Here is a 20,368-nt window from a genome sequence, read left to right on the forward strand (position 1 = left end):
CTGGCCAGCAGATTTTTTTAAAACATCATCTCATATTTATCTTTTTATAGGACTTGAATAAATGTAATGTTGTGGTAAAGTAATGTAGTAATGCTGTACCCTTTTTCCACAGGAAAAGTAATATTGTTTTGCCCTTTACAAATGATGCAAGATATACAGTATCTTGCTCCAAAAGCTGTAAGAATAATCATTACAGTGTGTCCGCTAATGGATACTTGATAGATCTGTGTTTTAATTTTTCTACCAACGTGGGTTGATGTCAACATGTTCATCACATTTATTATGCTATGGTTGTGTATTACATGCTACTGGCACATACTGGTGAAACGTGCGGAAGACATGCAAGTGGCAGTTTCCATAAGCAAGATTCATATTCTGGAATGAGCATCATGCCAAGGCTCCATTTAAAATCAAGCTTTAATGTCTGAATGGGATTTTGTTGTAAAAGTGGCGCTAAGTTAAAGAGGTACCCTACCGTTCATTGTTCTAGAGTTGCAGTTATGTGATTTCTCAAGATCTCCTTCTCTGAAGAAGCCAACAAGGCAAAATTTATTGAGGGTCTGATCCAAGGAATGATGTGCCTGTAGTTACAAGCCAAACTGCTAAAATTCCAGTGGAATACAAGTTTTGTTAGTTGCATTTTTAGACTGTAACACTGCAAGGGTAGTAGCATGTTAATCAAAATGGTGATCCAGAAACCCTGTAAAACAAGCAAGAACTCACCTGTAGTGATAAATGCAAAAGCACCAAGAAAGTTCTGAAGTCTTAGCCAGCTCTAGAGCTTTAGTGTCAAGTTGCCGTTGTAAGCTGGTGTTGCTGTGCACACAGGCACAAAGTTTTGAACTTCTCTGAGAGGTGATGCTAGCAGTGTTTCCTGTTTCCTCTCCAAGCACAGCTAGAAGTGAAAAAGCTCTCCAAAGTGCCAGGGGACTGTGTCAATATTTTATCTAAATGCTATTTAATAGCTACTGGTTTGTATGGTCTTACATGCTCTTATGTCCCTGGCTGAATTCCCATTTATTTATTTGTTTATTTATTTTCTGTGCAGTAGCACAGATTTAGCAGCAGCATAGAAAGTTTCTTTCCACTGATACAGCATACCCTGCAGTTTGAAACAAAATCCTGTGTGGTGAGGGCTGTAGATTTGAATCTCCTCAGGCTGACATTAGCCTTATATTGTATATAGGTTCCAGTATCCTGAGTGAGACCTAGACCTCATTGGCAGGTAGCAGGTATTGGCTTGACTATATTCGTAAGGGGCTTATTATTGTACATATATTAGTCATGGTCAGAGAACACTGACTACATCAGACCTCACAGGAATCTTAGCTGTCAGTCCATCTGGACTTCATCGGGTTTTGCAGGATCTGAAAGTCTTGTTGCTGTGATTGAGAAAGTTCTGCTTATGTGAATGAGGAGAAAAGTGGATTTCTGGACAATTAATAGGTCAAACAAACTGACATTTACTTAAAAAATAAGGTGGTCTGAGTGTGGGAACTTGTTGGGTCCAGTAACTTAGGTACTAGTTGTTCTATATTTTGTATGCACCTCTTTTTTTGTCTTGAACATCCCTTTGGCTCCTAAAGATGTCTCAATCACACTTTGGTACTATCTTTAATGAAACTGAGCTTTGAAAGTATGTATATGCAAGTGTTTATATATAGATATATATACATGTATGTATATTTTAAGAGTCTTTCATAAAAAAAAAAAAATATTTACAGCATTTTCTTTGTTAGCCAAAAATTTTTGTGGGAATTATCTTCCTTTAAATTGTTTTTGTGTCTGCAGGTGGTGGTTCTTCCTTTTAACTATCTAGCAATTATCAAATTCAACTTCTTGAACTTTTTTTATAAAGAAAGCTGTGATTATCTCAATCTAGAATATATATCCTTAGAAATCTCTTTTAGATCCCGTTATCTTCTCCAGCACTTGAGTGTCTAACCTCCACAACTGTTTACATCCAGAGATTTTATTACATGAACAGAAGATCCTGTAATGGCCTTGTAAAACCAACATTCTGAATTCTTTTTTTATGTTATTGCAACTTTAGCTGAGATTTAAATGTTTTGTAAATCTTAAAAAATTATAATCTTCTACATTTAACAGATCTCCAACTTTGAGAAGCTCAGACTAATCTGAGTCCAGTCCTATTCAGAAAACTGAAATCCCCTATCGTTTTTGCCGCTCTTTTCCCATGAGATTGCCACACCTTTGTATGCAGCAAAGATGTAGACTTTTGTTTATGCTAATTGAATGTTCATGGGTATTTTCCATCTGCCGTCTCATTCAGTCCAATGCTGCCTGTTCAGTGTTGTTATTTACATTATATTTCATAGCATTTTTTCCCAAGTATCCCATTACATTTACTAGTGTATGTTCTGTAGTATGTCATTACCAAGCATTCTGAATCCTCCCGTGCCTAATTGTTTTTCGTATCCAAGGGGAAAAGCATTATTTATTTTCAGATGTTGTAAGAAGTAGTTCCTATTGGTAGGTTTGCATGGATCTAGTTAGTAAGAACTTTAGGAAAACATTGCTTTCTTAAAAATGGGATATTGGAACCAGTCTTCAGAGGTAAATGTTTGGTTAAAGAGAAGTAATCATATATTCAGGGCATCTTGAGAGCCCTAGCTCATTAGAGCCCTAGCACTGAAGAAAGAGGTTTGTATCTCCACCTTTTTCAGGCATTAGCTAAGACAATCTTGATAAAGTTTGTGCCCAGATTGCAAGTATTGCCTATTTGGTGAATATCTGCATATAAGCTGTTCCTTTCTCCCCCATGATACTGTCCAGCCCATCCACTGCATGCTTGACTCTACCTGTCTGGCAGAGTAGTGGAAGGTTGTCCAGTGATGCTGGTAATGAATTCTGTGAAAAAGTCTCCTGTAATGGGGATATGTTGATCTTAAGAATGTACTGATATAAATTATCTAAAGGATTTAAGGTTGTGTATAGTAATTGCAGATTTTTTGGTGTCTACATTAGAGTGTAATTCAGAACCCTGCATGAGATGCTATTGCCCCTCTGCATTTCGTAGAAGAATTAGGAACTATTTAGAATGAGTTAATAAATATCATGAACAATTAAGTATTATGTCCCAAAGCACCATCCAAAACCTTATCTAGGCAGGCAAAGAACCAATTTGCTCAGATTTTAGAGCACTGAATCCTCTCCTGAAGATTGGGATCTGCTGTCTATTTTTAAAAAAACTGATGATGGCTTCCTTTTTTAAAAAAACATGTGGTCAGAGGAGATGGTCACAGAACCTCTCCTTTATTCCCTTGCTCTGGAGCTATGAGATCCTGCCTTCAGTGCCCTTCTCAACCTGCAGGGTTCAGATTTGCATCTCCTACCTCCCAGGAGAGTGACACCAGCTTGTAGCATAGTTATTCAGGCACGTACCTTGGAAAGTAATCCTGACTTCTGATCACTTCTCTGTGATTGGCTTTGCTTGATAGTGAAGCATCTGGCTAAAAGTCAGGTACATCAGATTACAAAAGTTCCCTCTATTACAGATTACAATTTATGTATCTGGAGTAATTTCAAGCTGGTGGTATCTATATTACAGGGATTGTCAAGATGGAGTTCTGGTTTTGGGTAACTAAATTTCCCCTAACTCTCAGGTTAGATAATGAAATCTTTTACTGGCCCGTAGTGTCCCTAGTACACTTTTGTATAACCACACAATCCTTGGATGTTATTATTTGAAATCTAGTAATAAAACCCATAACTTCAATTTTAAATGATTGAAAAATTAAACTGATCTACTCAGTCTTTTGTAATAAGCTACACCCAGTTAAAAAAACCCAAACATAATTATCCGTTAGATAGTGCTTGTATTTCAGGTGTAAGTTTATTGTAATGGACCTCATTAAAGAAAGTGTATATATAGAATTGGAAACAAGCATTATTTCTAATTCTAAATTTAAGGCCAGTTTATGATTCTAGTATCTTAACGTGATGGGTAATTTCAAGACAGTTTGTATGATAAAGCCGACACTTAAGTACCATTAGGTACAAAGTGAGAACTCCAGTTCAAAGTCTGAATTGGGTGGCAGCCTCAAAATGGCCCAAGAGATCTGGAGAGGTATGCTGAAATTTGCCCTGTGGACATTCCAGTAAAACTAGAATTTCTTTTTCTAGAGCTGCAAATTACTTAAATACTGGAAATCTCTGTGCATATATGCATACACATGAGAGATGGCCAGCAAGATTTGCTGTTTTAGACCTTAGGCCTATGACCCTGGAGTTTTGTTTTTTCACTTGCACTTCCAAAAAGTTATATTAATTTACTTATGTTAAGTTTATATTAATATACTTATGGTAGTTACGTTATACTAATTTGTTTTGTTGTTGTTTTGTTGTCTTCTGTCATGTATGTGTGAGAATAGGTTTAGGAATTTTCCCTGTGCTTTCTGGTAAATTATTCTTTGGACAAATGACCATTTGATGGCTCATAGTGCGTCTGCTGTGCTAAGAACACTGTGTAGGCAAAGCTACGTAATGGAGCTTACTGAAGGATGTAGGATTTTGAAACGTGTCCAGAGCTGACTGTGAAACTTGAGTGTGATTTTCTTTCCTTCTCTTCTGGTGTGTTGGTAACTGCTAAGCAGTTACCAGTGAGGCATTCTTCTTTGCTGTGGTATGCAATATTAACATACTCGTAGTAACTTCTTCAGGAAATCCTTGTTCAGAAAGGAGAGCTGCAGAGCTCTGCTGGTTTTCCACCTCGGATTCTATCACAGGGTGCCATGGTTTTGCATAAAGTTGATATAGTTTTTAAAATAGAAATGTAAAAAGCTTGTAGGAAACTGATTTTTACCTACTTTTTAATGTTAATCGTTGATATGTAAATGTCATATTGTCATTTTCTGTTCTCTTCAATACTGCTATACCAAGAAAAGATTGTCTGAGTAAAATATCAGACCTTTTTAATGTGATTATTCATCATTAGTTTTTGTTATACAACTAGCAAAATATTGACAGGTGGTTTTTTAGAATGAAGAAATACAAAGGGGAGATGCTTTAGATTATTCATTTTGAACATCAATGTTTCATGTATATTAAGAGTCATTTTGTGTTCTGTGTAAACTGTATTAACTTGATAAATAGCTTATGTGAGAAATTCATGACCTTTGCACATTTGTAACTTCTAAGATACAGCACAGCCTATAAAATCAAATTTATGATAACGTAATTTTAGAGCATATAAGTGTTTTCCACAAACAGAAGGAATTAATGTTTTTATGCTTTTAGGAAGAGTTTGGATTGCATATTATGAATAATGAATATGTTGTTTACCTAAGTTGTCCAGCCATTGCAATAATAATATGATAATGAATGTATTCCCTTGAATATATGCATAACACCAGACAATCTATTTCACTTTTTTGCATATGTACCCATAATTAAAAGAAACATATTGAACATATTTAGTATTTCCAGCTATGTAAGTTTTCTGCCTAAGAGCAGAAAATCCTATTCTGTAATGAGGAATTGATACCAAGCCAACCAAGAACTAGAAGTTCACGTGAACAGTGACTCTCAAGCACAGGCATATAAGATTCATGTTGCTACTAGGCACTTTTGTGATTATCCACAAGGCAAAAACATAATCTTATTATTCAACTGTATATGCTATATGTGTACAGGAGATGAAAGAGTAGTAGAGAGCCATATGAAATGGGGGAGAGGGGAGCACAGCAACAGGTTATCAGACTTGTGGCTCTTAAGTTTGCTTTAAAAATTGGTTTGGGAATGCCTACTTTAAGGCCATGCTGCTGTTGGAGCAACAAACCTCAATTGCAGTAAAGAAAGCAGGGGGATTAGGGAGTGCGCCTTCTGTCCTATATATATGCTTGTCCCTTTGCAGATATAACCAACAGTGCTTCAGGCAATGGTGGGGCAGTGTGTGGCCTTCTCATGGGAGAAGTTCAGGTGGACTTTCACCAGTGTTGCACCAAATCATCAGGTGCTGCCAAACTCCAGACTTATGTCCTTGTTCTCGCTTCTGCCAGAGAAAATTAAGAGTAACTTGTTGAAAACTAGGATTTTAAGTAATATGAAATTAGAACTCTTAATTCCTAGACCAAATTTATCAGTGTCCTACTTCTGGTACAGTGTTTTTAGAAATAATAATGAGACTCATGTTGAGAAAAGTATTACCTCATGTCTTGCTTAATAATTTTCTTTAAGGACTGACGAATCAGTCAGTTTAATTCTCCTAAACTGTGAAAAGGGGAGTCAGCAAACAGCATTAGAGGTGATAAATGTGCAACATGTACTTCTGGTAAGCTTTTCTTCTGGTAATTTATCAGCAGTATATCCAATATGTGATTCAATTCTGAAACTTTATTTACATTTTTTAACTTTACTGGGATTAGTGATCCAGTTAAAAAAAAAGCTGACAGGTGTGGTTGGTTATTGCATACATTTTGAAAATGTGTATTGTCTTAATTTTGGACTGGATACAATTGAAAGGGCTTTTATCAATCTTCAAAACATTTATATAGTTAGGTTCTAATAAAGGACTAATGTTTTTTTGGATAGGCTCCTGGAAGGAAATGCATAAAATTCTTTAGTTACAGAGCAGTGATCTAATTCATCATGGCATTTTAAGCATGCACCTAGCTTTATAATCATTTGCTTCTGATGAATCAGAACAGTCTAAGCTTAAGTCTTTTGCTGAGTCAATCCTTAATATACCTCTTTTTTTTTTTTTTTTTCAAAATACAACCTTATCCTTCAGACTTCCAATTATAAACCCTCAATAACTGTTACTGTAGTGGTATCCACAAAAGATACCTACCACTTTAGTCCCTAGTATAACCCTCCCTCAAAAAATCCCATCTGTTTTGGGTAGGTGGAAGCTAAGTCAGCAAAGCCTACCCCGGAAGTATGCTGCAATTTTTTAACACTTCCAGTAATGATTCATAGAATGAAGTGGAACAAGTGGCTTTTCTATCACCTTAGATATTGAAATTGTGGTAAGGTCACTTCAGTTGATCAGAGAAATACCGGATATAACTTGCTGAGTTAGGTTTTAGGAAAGGTAGTGACAAGCAGTGAGTAAAGTTTTATGGCCTGTAATTCAAGGAAACCAAACTGGGTTGTAATAACCTCTCCTAGCCTTTATCTGTATTCTCCTTTCAATGTAGATACTACAAACCGTCCAGAAAACCAGAGCAATAGTTTTCATTTTCTCTTGGATGAATCATGAAGTGCTTTGTCTTCAGGGTAGAATTTCCGCTGGTTGGTAGAGTGAGTGGAAGCTGATGAAGAGTTCTGAATAATGCTTTAGGGAAACCTTACAGTGTTTCTGCTTTAAAGTGAACTACCCTTGTTTGATAAATTGTTAAAATTCAGATTATGATATGGTGAGCACCTCAGCTGAGGTATTGTTATGCAGAGAGATAGGACTGCTGAAAGAAATGTAAATTATCATAGAAAATTGTTGTGATTCAAAAACTGTGGAAGAAAAAGTGAAATTGTTGACAGTCAGCATATCTGAGAGATAGTATACCTTTAATCTTTTATTCTTCTAGTATGAAGTAGTTAATGTTTTACAGTAAGTTGGTACCAGTGACCTCCATTTTGACAGCATTCTTGTCTAAAATGATTGAGTGGAAGAAAGAAAATTTTTTAATAATAAAGCCAGAGAGCAAAAGTGTTTGAAGCTATTTTGTGAATTCAAAAGGGGTAGTAATACATTTGGGACAAAGATATTTGAAATGCCAGACGTAAAATAGGAGGGAAGAAATTTGCAAAGGATACGGAAGTGAAAAATACAGCAGGAGGTTTAGGTAGCAATTACTCGCATTATGATCTGCGGAGCAGAGTTTGGTAAACTGTCATGAGATTACTCATTGAAACTTCAGAATCGTCCACTATACCTCATCTATGCAAAAAAAAGTTTTTGTTCCTGAGTTGCCAAGTGTGATTGAATGTTTTGTATCTCATCAACCATTATATACAAGAGTTGTATTTGTATCAGATAGGGCCAGCTCCTCTAACTGGAGGTTTGTAGTGGAAAGAATATATTGTTTGCATTCTGCTCTCCAGAGTCTGCCCAGGTAAGGTTAGTAATGTAGTCCCAGAAGTTGTTCTTCTGTTATTGAACTAGTGGCAAAGAAGCTTTCAGGTATTTAATGGAATACATGAGCTGTTAGGGAAGACTGTTAGCTATCAAAATATGTTTGCTTTCAGAATCCCTCTTATTATTCTCATTGTATGAACCAAAAGTTTACCACCGGAGTTATTATCCCAATTTGAGATATGAAAAAGGCCGTTTGAGAGTCAGAATGGCAGTATCCTGTGTCTGAAACCATTACGGCTAGTTGCCTATTGTGGAGTTACTTATCAGCATCACCTTTGAGGGAATTTTGTTTGCACCAGAACTCTGAGGGCCATAACATCAGCTTTATACTTTCTCTTTAGCTGTACTTCCAAAGTAATTTCTTTGCAGGGTATGTGCTATAACATGTACTGCAGTTTTGTGACATTAAATTTAGCTGCACAGCTAGGGCTAAAACGGCAGGAATGAGCAGTGTGGGGGCTTTGAATGAAGGAAGAGTTTGTTTGACCAGTTTTGTCAATTCCAGGTAAATGTCTGAATATTTTCACAAACACTGAAGCTAAATAGGACTAGTAATCCTTTGGAGGTTTGCTCCCAACTGGTTTTCTGCCTCTTGATTAGTTTGAAATGTCTAGTTAGTGCAGGAACATGGATATTGTTTATATAGAGATTTGTTTTGTGTTGAATAATTTATTTCATAGAGTGGAACAGTGATGATAATTTCATGAACACTTAGAATGCCTGGAAGTCCATTTTGAATATATTCTGTGGTGTGAATTTCTTCTTTTAATTCTGATTTCTCAAGTAGATTTAAAGTCTAGTTACCTTCTGAAATAAAGATGCTGATATTTTTCCTTTTGTTGCCACAGAATATATTTTTTGTGGTAGAACCAGTGATGTTTACCTGTCTGTTCTCCTTTCAGAGTCGCAAACTTTTCTTTTAGCCATTATGGATAAAAATTGATAAATATTTTTCTTCAATTTCCTTGGGCTATTACTGCATAAATCAGAAAGGAATTCTAGAGGTGGCAATCACTAAAACTTTCTTTGTTAAACTTCCTTTCCTTACACAGTTTTTCACTCAATTTTACATCTTCTTTGTTCACACAGCCTGTATGAAGTGATCAGCAAACCTAAATTTAGATGTCTGCATGTGTTCTAAGTGTCTAAGCTCCTATGGATGCTATGGATGATCCTGTGGTCAATGGATGTCCAGTCAATGCAGTCAGTGAAGCCTGGAGAGCAATTCTGCATACCCTAAGTGGGCATACATTCGCTAGTCACCTGAGCAGCTCTCTAGGCACCATTGACTTCATTGACTAGATCACCATAGACATCTGTGTGAAGACTCCTATATTTAATTGTTTTAATTTTGAATTGAATACCACTCAAACCTTGTAGTCTAAGCTAAGCCATCTAGTCTCTTTATTTGGTCAGGAGAGAGAGAGAGACATCTGCTGAGGGCAATTCACTCCACCTACTTCAAACATCCAATTTAAACCATGAAATGATAGTATAACAGAACCAAAATCTCTGCCCATTCTACCAGAGTCTGTAGAAGTCTGTATCCTGAAAAATAAAACCTGCGATTGTTCTGTAGTTACTGTTATCAATTACAGAGCAAGATAGAATGTCTCTTAATTAACTTAATAACCTGATAGGTACATTTAGACATAGCTAATTAGAGCTTTCTTGTAATTGGGCCTATGATTAATAGACTGTGAAGACTGTTTCATTTGTATTAAATGCATGGACAATCACTGGAAAATTAAAATTTGAGCCTGCATTGAATAACTAATAGAGCACCTCAGGACAGCACAATCGTGAAAGATTAGCTCTTTATAAAGAATTAATTTATTAAGTCACTGATTCAGACGTGATTCAAGATCTTTTGCAGCCTTACTAATATGTGCATGAATCCCTCTCTTAGAAATATTCACAGATCAACTTTTGCAAGTTTCTTTTAAAACAGTCAGGTTTATGTAGTTTAATAAAATTAGTGAGTGTAAAAGCATATGAATATACCCTTACAGGAGAAACTAAAAATAACTGGTTTTATCTCTGTTTTGTATAGTGCAAGGTGCAGTCCTTGGAGAAGTTAGTTGCCAGTTTTTCTGGAACTCATATCACTTTTTTGCCCGTTTTTTCTCATTCTAATGAGGACAGTACCTAATTTGGGATGATACAGTAGGGAAACAGCAGAAATGAATATATCTACCCTAGTGCTGTAGCTTCTAGTTATCATGCGGATTCTCTTTCACTCCTTTTCTGTGCTGCAGCCTCTCTGGTGGAAATTAATATCTACAGACCTTTGAGTTACCAGGCTTCTTCACCCATTATACAACTAGAAGGCAGAGACTGAAGAGAGCCCCACTGACAGAAAAGACAAAAGGATACAGAGCAAAAGGTGGAGGTAGCAATAGAAAAAAGATAGGAGGAAAGAAATTATGGATGATGAGCAGTTCATCTGGCAGCACAGAGACCCAATCTGTCATACGATCTGTTTTCATTGTTGTGATACTGCATACTGTACCTGGAAGAACATGTTGTAAAGGTAGACGAAAAATTATTTTTTTTCTTATTTGAATTAGATTAAATTGGGAAAAATAGAAAATGTAAAAATTTGGGCTGGAAGACAGAGTTGAGCTAATATTTATTAGGGACATATAAACATCTTGCATTTTTGTTTTTATGCATAATAAATTGTTGAAGCTTACCTGTTGGATTGTGCCTCATGAAGTGAATCTCAGCTTCAATGAGCTTGTGCCATTTTTATTGTGCTGTTAATGCAGAGGCAGCTTCATCTGAGACTAGTTCTTTTTTCTTTTCTTTTTCTTGTGAAAACTTACCTACTTAGCACATTGTGAGTCAGATCAGACTGCTGCTAACCTTAAAGGAATTCTATTTTTGTAACCTATTGTATGCTTTAGTTTTTCTTAATACCTTCATTTTTGTAATCTTTTTTGAACTATTGTAAGAGTATATTTAGAGTACCACGGAGTATGTTATTCCAGCTGTCTACCAAGATGTCATTTGAGTAACAGATAAGAACAAATAAACTGTGGTTAATTTGAGCAAAAGTTTAAGACAATTTCTCTTTTAATGGGGAATGGTGAAAAGATGAGAATTCCTCTGAGAGGTGCTTCCAAACTATAATATGCATTTCACTGAAGGTGAGAAGAGGTTTTTTACTTGAAATGTCAGCTGAGTGCTCACTGAGTGCAGTTACTGCCTACATGAAGTTCCTTTTCTTTTCTTTTTTTTCTTAGCCGAGCAACCAAATACAGGCAGATGATATTTTTCCTGGCAATTGCCTGTCTGCTGGGGATGACAAGAATCTTAATGGAAACATGGGCTTGATGAATGTTGGCTGGGGGGCTGAATGGATGGAGTTAGGTCTTTTGTTGGGCTGGGTGACAGAATGTCGTAGGAGGACTAAGGCAGCGGGGATCATGAAGTTGTGATCCTGGGATCTCTGATAGTGTGTGTGACAGGAGGATGTATGTGCAAGCAGCTGCATGCAAATGTGGATTTGTAAGTAGAATATATCTGTAGCTATTATCACTGCTGTTAATTTTGCTGGTTGTGGTGGGGATGCTCTTTGCAAATTCTGTGAAGTTCAGGAACCTTGCTGTAGTAAACAGGGGAGATCTCTGACATCTTGAATGGGGCAGCTTGAGAAACAAATCCCTAACAGTTTCTATGCTCCTCTTTTGCAATGAGCCACAGTAAAGAATAATGTCTTGCTTATAATGCCAGGCTTAATATCTGAGCCACCTTTTTATATTGACTTTAAATTATATTGACTTTTAATGCCATCTCTGGAAGTGCTTGAGGCAAATCAGTTTGAGACTTACTGCAGAAATCAGTTGTATTTTTTTTGGAACTGCGTACTGTTTGTAGTTTATGAGGATTTGAGCAATGTTTTCTTTTTTTCTGTTTATGAGTACAATATTGGTACAGCTCATTTGTTAGTCTGGATAGATGAAAATAGCCTCTATCTGTAGTTCTTTTAATTTTTTCTAACTGTTCTCCCAGAATAAACCAATTCTTTATGCTCTGGGCCAGCACAAGTCTCTATATCACTTAGGCCCTATTAGAAACGTGTAAATAGTAGATAAAGAAGTGGTCCTTTTGAACAGGACCTAATTTCACTTCAAGAAATTTTGCAGTAGCACTTTTTTATCTCATGCTATAGTGTTCTTCAGTTTCAGTGCAGTATCTCAGTATAAGGTAAAGAATCCTGTAATCAGCTTTATCTTGTTATAGGTTTGTTTTTGTTAATTAAAGACCATTTCTGCCCATGACAAATATGTCAGTGATAGCAGTTATCAGGTAGCATTGTTCTTACATTTACATGTAGGCATTCTAAAATTTTTCAATTCTGTTATCTTCTTAATGCTACATTAATTTCATAATGTATTATTAACAGATTGTCACCCATACATCTCTCCAAAAAATTAACAGTATCAATACATGTCTCTCAGTTCTCATCATCCTGTTTTTATTAATCTAAGACAGAATATTCAAAATTTCAAGCCATCATTTGGAGAAATGATTTAAATTACAAGTCACCTATTACAGACTGACACTTTTCTGTTTGTAATAGGATCCTCTGTGTGTAATGGAATTCCTGCTGCTATTGTGGTTCATTACAAGCACAAGATTACATCTCTCCACTTGTCACTAATTCTGCATTTTGGCAGGAAAAAAAAAGGTTTACTGTTAGAGTGTTGCCAGGCAACCAAAAATGAATTACTCCAACTTCTGGATTTTTCTCCATATGATGTATACCAGAGGGTTTCTCTTACATTGGTGAGAGACAGTCTAGATGAAGTTAAACTCTATAGCTTTGCCATTTCTAAGATTAGTAGCTCCATTTCTTTCTGTGGATTTCAATTTCAAAACCAAAGACACTTTTTTTGATTCCTTGTAGATAGTTATAAAAAAATCACATCACAGATGATCTTCATTTAGTGTTTTTAAGAAATGAGATTGGGTATGTTTTCTCCTCTTTGTTTTCTAAAATGAAATTTCTCTCTCTCAAATGGAAAGCTTGTTTCTATTTCATTTTCGCTTATACCTAATTCTTCACACACCTATTTGAATAAAAAGAACAAAAAGTCTTAAAGTGGGCCAAGAGAGCTTGCTGTGTCTTAAAGTACTGCATGCCGTTACTCACGTTTACTAATCTTCGTTATACTCCCTTTTAACTATCGGTTTCCAACACAACTGACTGTTACACCAAGTAACTACTGGTATTTGAAAAATTATTCATTAAATAAAGTGTTGAATAAAATATGAAAAACATGAAGAGGAGACAGAATTAAGTGTATGGAAGTTATGGTAAGATTTATGCATGGGAATAGACAGAGAATAAATGCTTTTGGTAGTTTACCCATTTTTTTTGTCCTGATTTTATTGTTTATTGCAGTAATTTTTTTACTTCAATGGAGCTTGTTTTGTTTTGCAGTGACAGCTAAAGATTTCCTGTGGAACTATATGGATATCAGGGTCCCTTCCCACATTAGTCATAGATTTCCACTCAGTGTACATGCCCAGCACAGAACCACAGATTTTTTTCTACATTCCTAATCCATGAGTCATGTAGGGAGTCAGGAATGACCTCAGCAGCAATAAGGAGCAAGAGACCCTGTCTTTCTGCAGCCCTCCAACACCAGAGTGTACAACAGCAATAAGACGGTGTGAATGCATGGAGTGGGAATGGTTCCATGTTCACATTGGTGTTGCATCCATTTCTGCAGTGGTGTAATAAAATGCTCTTCAGAAATGTTATCTGTGAGAAAGAATGTCAGATTTGCTTGGTTACATGCAGTCATATTCTGGAGCACTGACTTTAAAAAATGGCTATGCCCATTTGATCAGACTTACGAGTTTCTGGATCTGAATGCATATTCTGAACAGATCCTTGTTCCATGTCTGGGTGGGATCAAGAAATGCACCAACCCTCCTGATCTACCAGTTTCCATGCAAAAGAAACTTGTCTGTGTGGTTCAGAGAGGAGCTATTCACTGCTCTGAAAGGTGCTTGTTCTGAATGGTTAGATGAGTAGGATTCAGGTTGTTTTAGGTAAATTCTAGTAGGTAAATGAGTGTACAGGCTAAGATTACTACATATGTGGATACTTCAGAGGGCAAAGCTAGCTGTAGTTTATTAAGAGATTGCTATTTCCAGCTCTTTTCTCAAAAGTTGAAAACAGGCTTTTCCTTTATTAATACTCCTTTACTTTTTGGCCAATATAAGTTTAGATGCAGTATTTCACTAGTTTTTTCTTTTGTTTTAATTTTTTGAAGGAGTTGATGACCAAGCTGATAACAGAGACACCTGACCAGCCAATCCCATTTTTAATTGATCATCTTCAGTCCAAGCAGGGGAACCGCAGTCAGCTTCAGAGAACATTGTCTGGATCTGCTGCCCTTTGGGCAGAGAGTGAAACATCAGGTATGTATGAAATGCTTTTATGTTCTGTATGCTGGAAAGGGCCAGTCTTCAGTATAATCTTCCCATACTTTTGTTCTTGATTTCCTGGATGCCTGCACACCTACTCTACTGTACATGTACTACTCTGCAGTATTGAGCATGCACAATAAATCCTGTTTGTCCAGTATATACTGGATTTAATGTATATTGCTGATTATCAGGTCAGCCTATGGACATATGATGTGAGTATGAGTAAGAGTTACAGAAATGGAAACAGCCACAGTCTCAATGAGAAAGAAGGTGCATCTAAATTTCCCTTGATTCCCCTGCTCATCTTTCTGCTTTGCTCTTCCCTTTTCTTTGTTCTCCTTCTCCCTCTTATGGTATGTTTGTGCTTGAGGTTAGGCTATACTGAGATTTTTTTTTTAATAATACACATTTTAACACCCCATCATTCCAACATTTATTAGTACCTTATGAACCCCAGTGTGAATAATTTACCTTTTGAGATCTTCAGAAGCATAAAAAAATCTTCTGAAGTAATATCTACTTTGATTTTAACTGATATTCTGGTATAAACTGTTATTAGAAAGTTGGTTTTGTATTTAAAAAATTGACTGATAATCTTTTTGAGAATGTAATAGATCCCCTCAGTTGCTGGTAATCAAAATGTTAATTGCCAGACAAATCAACCTTTTATTTATACCAAAATTTAAGTTTTAAGCATAGGCACTCAACCATGGTACAGAACAAACAGAAGATAAGGACTTATTCATAGCAAAAAATAAGCTGATGAATTTCTCAAGTTTTGTGTTTAGGAAATCAAGTAAATAATGATATGAAATTTAGCATAAATCAGAAACAGGAAAACAAAAATAGCTGACTTTGTTGTGGGTCGATAGGACATACTATTTTCTGGATTAGTTGTTTATCTAATCCTTCAAAAATGGTATGTTATGTTATAATTGCCTGATTTTATTCTTTTAACAGAAAATAAAGGAACAAGGAGAGATTTCAGAAGTTATGATAAACCTTGGCAGGTAAATGCAAAGAAGCCTAAAAAATCAAAGAGTGACCTTGCTGTGTCCAACATTTCTCCACCATCACCGGAGTCCAAGTCATGTAAGGAAGTTTCAGTCCATTATTAATTGGTGCATCCTTCCAAATCTGTAGTGTATTTTTCTGTTGCATTAGGATTAAAATGAAAAGCAAACTATGAGTAGTTGAAAAGGCTAGATATACACACTAGAAGAGTTTGACTCTTGCTTTATTTTCACTTGCATTATGAATTTTTAATCATGCCCTATGTTGTCAGATATAATTAAGATAGAAGAATATTTGGACTGTCATGTGCAATTTTACATTCAGATGCTGGTTTTGATTTGATGTTTTTCTTTGCATTGTCATTTTACATGTGTAAAATCTATTCTTTAGATATTGGTTCTGATAGATTTTCAGTGGGTCAGGTGATGCAAGGCCCTGAATTGTCGACACATTTTGTTCGAGATACGGGGTTGGTGTCAGCAGAATAAGAGTACTGCTCTGAGAGTTGCTGAAGGAGTCTAAACGTACACTGAAAGAAAAGGCAGAAAAGAAATAGAATGACTGAAGAGAAAATTGTCAGTGACCTGTAAAATAGAAGTAGTAAAAATAGATGCAGAAAGTCATAATGAAACATAGTAGTTCCTGTGTATAGATTTAAGGTACAGACTTATTAACGAAATTTGGTTTTAAGCTTGAGTTTTATCAGGTTTTTAGACAAGCATATTGTATACAATATGCGATGCATATACATGCACACATACACGCACATGCAAAAATATGTGTACATTATTTTCATAAGTAAATTTTAAAATTATATTTTAATCTATAGAGTATTGTAGCTTTTTTAAATTTTTATTTATTATTGCGAAACTTATTAGTAACTTTAAATGTGGTAAGGTGGAGCAGATAAAAACAGATGTACAGTATATTTGCAATAGAAAGCATCCCCTAAAAACAAGATAGGGAAGTCTTGATTTCAGTGGAGTCAATGGAGAATCTCCCAGTGGCCTCAATAGGTTAAAATATAGCAGACCAATGGGAAAAATAAATCATGAGAGACTTATGAGTGAAAGAGACACTGTGTTTTGGGGTAATTATCAGTCTTGTAAGGTTAGGAAGCCTAACCTTTTTGACTGAGAAAAAATAACCATAACAAGTATAGAAAAATGAGATAGCTGTGTCCCATAACACAGATTTTCTCAGGACTCTATTGTTCCAGCATGACCCTGGGATTTATTGATTTGCCCTGGAAATCGAGCTTGTGTGTCTGCTTCTTCTCCATGAAGCACATTCCCTGGTTCAAAAAGGCTGAAATTTGATCATCAGATCTGCTGTACCTCTCTCTAGACACATGGATTTTTAAGTCAGTCCAAAAGAAATGTGGGTTTTAATGCACTTTCAAGATTAAATAGGGATTTTCAGAGAAATGGACATACCTGCTCATAATTTAACAGTGTGTGCTGGATGGCAGCAACTTATGGAGGTATAGAGTTAGAAACAATGCTCCACAGTGGTCTGAGCTTCTCTGGTCATCATACGAAGTGTTCTATTCCTCCCCACAAGTGCTTGCACTTCAGAGCCTGTGATATAGATCAAGTAGCTCCCATGTCATCTCCAAAAGATCTCAAGTGCTCAGCCTTGATCCCAGGTAGGGATATGCCACTTTCTTCATTTGGGTGTCCACTACAAACTTCATGCTTAGCTGTCCTTACATCGTCCCATAAGAGGATGTGAGAAACACATAGAAGGGGCTGGGCACTTCAAGCTGCCCCAGTCACGTATCAAGCAAGGAAATAATTTATATATCCATAGTAAGTCTGGACTCAAGGATCTGTGTTCATAGGTTGAAGGGCATCTGCAGATTCTGAATCTGAATCCTTGTGCCCAGCGGACAGAGGTCTTGAATTTCTCCAGAACAATGAAAGTCATCTCTTCCCCTATTAGGCAACAAGAAGGGTTTCTGAGAGTCCATCAGCAGTAAAAGTAAGGCTAAGGAAAATGTGGATCTGCTGCTTGATTATTGAGAACATAGAAAAGGCTAAGGTACTTGTTGCCTTTTTCCTCTCAGTTTTCACTGTTCAGGTTTACCTTCAGGCAGAGTTTGTGGAAGTGTAGCTTTACCCACAGTAGAGGATGATAGAATTGGGGAGTGCTTAAGGCAATTGGACATATATAAATACATGGAACCAATGGGATTTGTTCTGAGGGTGCTGAGAGAGATGGCCAATGTTGTTGCAAGGGCATTCTATCATCTTTGAAAGGTTATGGTGATTGAGGGAGGTTCCTGATGACTAGGAAGAGTCACCAATCTTTATGAAGGGCAAGAAGCAGGATCTGGGGACTATAAACTGATCAGCCTAACCTCACTTCCTGGGAAGGTTATTGAGCAAGTTATCCTGGAGACTGTTTTCAGATGCAAGAAGGATGAAAAGGTGATTGGGAACAGCCAGCATGGATTTACCAAATCATACCTGACTAATCTGATTGCCCTTTACAATGAAATGACTGTCTCTGTGGTGAAGGGGAGAGTAGTGGACGTTTAGTACCTTGACTTTAGCAAAGCCTTTGACATGGTCTGTCATAGTATCCTTATAACTAAATTGTTGAGATATGGACTGGATAAGTGGACAACAAGGCAGGTGGAACGGTGACTCAGCTGTTGGGTTCTAAGAGTTGTGATAAGCAATACAAAGTCCAACTGTAAGCCTGTCACTAGTGGTATCCTTAAGGGACCTGTACTGGAACCAATACTGTTTAAAAGTCTTTATTAGACCTGGACAACTGGGTAGTGTGTGCAGTCACCAAGTTTTTAGATGAACCCATATTGTGGGGAATGGTTGATATGCTGGATGGCAGGGCTATTCAGAGGAACATCAACAGGCTGGAGAAATCAGCTGACAGAAACCTCATGAAGTTCAACAAAGAGCAAAATCCTACATCTTGGGTAGAATAACCCCATACAATACAATGAACTGGGGTCGACTGGCTAGAAAGTAGCTTTGCAGAAAATGACCTGGGATGTCGATGGACAAGAATGCGAAGATGAGCCAGGGGTGGCTGTGTGCCCTTGCAGTGATGAAGACCAACTGCATGTTGGGCTGCATTAGTGAGAGTGTAACCAGCAGGCTGACAGAAGTGGTTCTTCCTGTCTCCTTGGCACTTGTGAAATGGCATCTGGAGTATGTCACACTAAAGGCAGTGATTACTTGAGTGAACCAGCAGAGGTCCATCAAGCTGATGAGGGGGCTGGAGTGCATGGTGTTCGAAGAGACACTGAAGGAATTGGGTTTGTTTAGCCTTTTAAGAAGAGAAAGCTAATGGGAGATTTTATTGCCATTTTCAACTATCAGATAGGAGGGTGTAGAGAAAATGACAAATTCTTCTCAAAGGTATGTGGTGAAAGGACAAGAAGCAGCAAAAACCATTTTTACTGTGAGGGTGGTCAAACACCGGAACAGGTTACCCAGAGAGGCTGCGGAATACTCGAAACTCAACTAGACAAGGCCCTGAGCAGCCTTATCTAAATGGACCAGCTTTGAGCAGTAGGTTGGACTGGAAGACCTCTGGAGGATCCTTTCAGACTAAATTATTCCCTGATTTCATGCCTTCCTGTTTATACACTTTCCCATATATTTTTTGATATTCTATTGCAGAGCCTGTGTCTTAGGACTATCTTGTTTAAATGTTCCTAAACTTGAAATTTTATTTAGTGCTGAGAAGAGCCCACATTTCAGGGGAAGCTTTGGGAAACATCAGAAGAATGAATTTATTTAAACAGAAAATATGTTTTTTCCTTCAGCAGAGCTGATGTTCACTGCAATGTGTGTGTTATTCTTGGACAGATTACTCTTCCTTATGCAGGTAACTACAAGATCCTGGTTAAGTTGCCTCTTGCTTAGAATTCCTTCAACTTTTTTACTCGGAAGATTCCTCCAGTCCCTGCTTCTTCCTGTTACCAGCTCAGTCCTGCCTCAAACAAACAAACAAACCTGGTATCTAAGAGATCTGAGTATTCACGTGGTATGTGCAAAAACATATTTAAGCTTCTTCTGTGGTCTGACAAGGGAAGAGGCTTGAAGCTAGGACTTTTACCACTTAGTGTACGTATTATTTTTTTAATTAAATTTTTAGATCATCACATTCTGTATTTGAAGAAGAACACATTTTGTAGTTTCTGAATAGTTTGTGAAACAGAATTCTCACTTCCCGGCTACTCTTGGGCTTAGTAGGTAGATCCCTTCACCACCTCCATATTAAATCAGACCACAGATCATGTTTTCACTCTGCTTCAGTCCACCATTCTCCTTTCAGATTTTCCAATATCCTGTTTACAGTGTTTGGTACTTTTTAATGACCATGGTCAGTCTAGTACTATATACCCTCACTCTGGTAGTATCCGAAGTACTTTGTAAGACAGTTTTGCTATATGATCACAATAAGAACTCTAATCTGAATGCTATTGTGAGATTTAAATAAATGGGTATTTTTATAATCAATAATTACACCTATATTTTTTTTCCTTGGAATGCAAGTGGCCATAGAATGTATTCATGAAATGTAGCTCCAGAACTGAGAAGGAATTTTTTACTGCCGTGAGCATGTATGTGCATGAGTAAGCAGCCAGGTGCCTTATGATGGGAATAACCTTCCCATGAACCTACTGCTGGAAGATTTAATGAGCAACTGGTCTGATTCTTTCTACAAATCATGTCTTGAAAAGACAGGCATATGTATATAAAAACAGTACTAATCTTGTACTATCATCCAATAGAAAATAATGATCTCTTGATTTATGACAGAAAATTC

The 20,368-nt window shown here is 36.8% G+C and overlaps 1 protein-coding gene across 1 annotated transcript in view; it reads left to right on the forward strand.

Moving 5' to 3' along the window:
* The window catches only part of CUNH8orf34 (chromosome unknown C8orf34 homolog), a 154,338-nt gene that overhangs the window by 16,952 nt on the left and 117,018 nt on the right, over window positions 1-20,368 (forward strand). Inside the window, exons 2-3 of the mRNA XM_026076954.1 lie at window positions 14,392-14,539; window positions 15,509-15,640. Coding sequence (XP_025932739.1) covers window positions 14,392-14,539; window positions 15,509-15,640 — 280 coding nt within the window. The remainder of the gene's footprint in view (window positions 1-14,391; window positions 14,540-15,508; window positions 15,641-20,368) is intronic.

This window comes from Apteryx rowi, unplaced genomic scaffold, assembly GCF_003343035.1.
Source record: "Apteryx rowi isolate R43461 unplaced genomic scaffold, aptRow1 scaffold_444, whole genome shotgun sequence".
In the NCBI taxonomy this organism is placed as follows: Eukaryota; Metazoa; Chordata; class Aves; order Apterygiformes; family Apterygidae; genus Apteryx; species Apteryx rowi.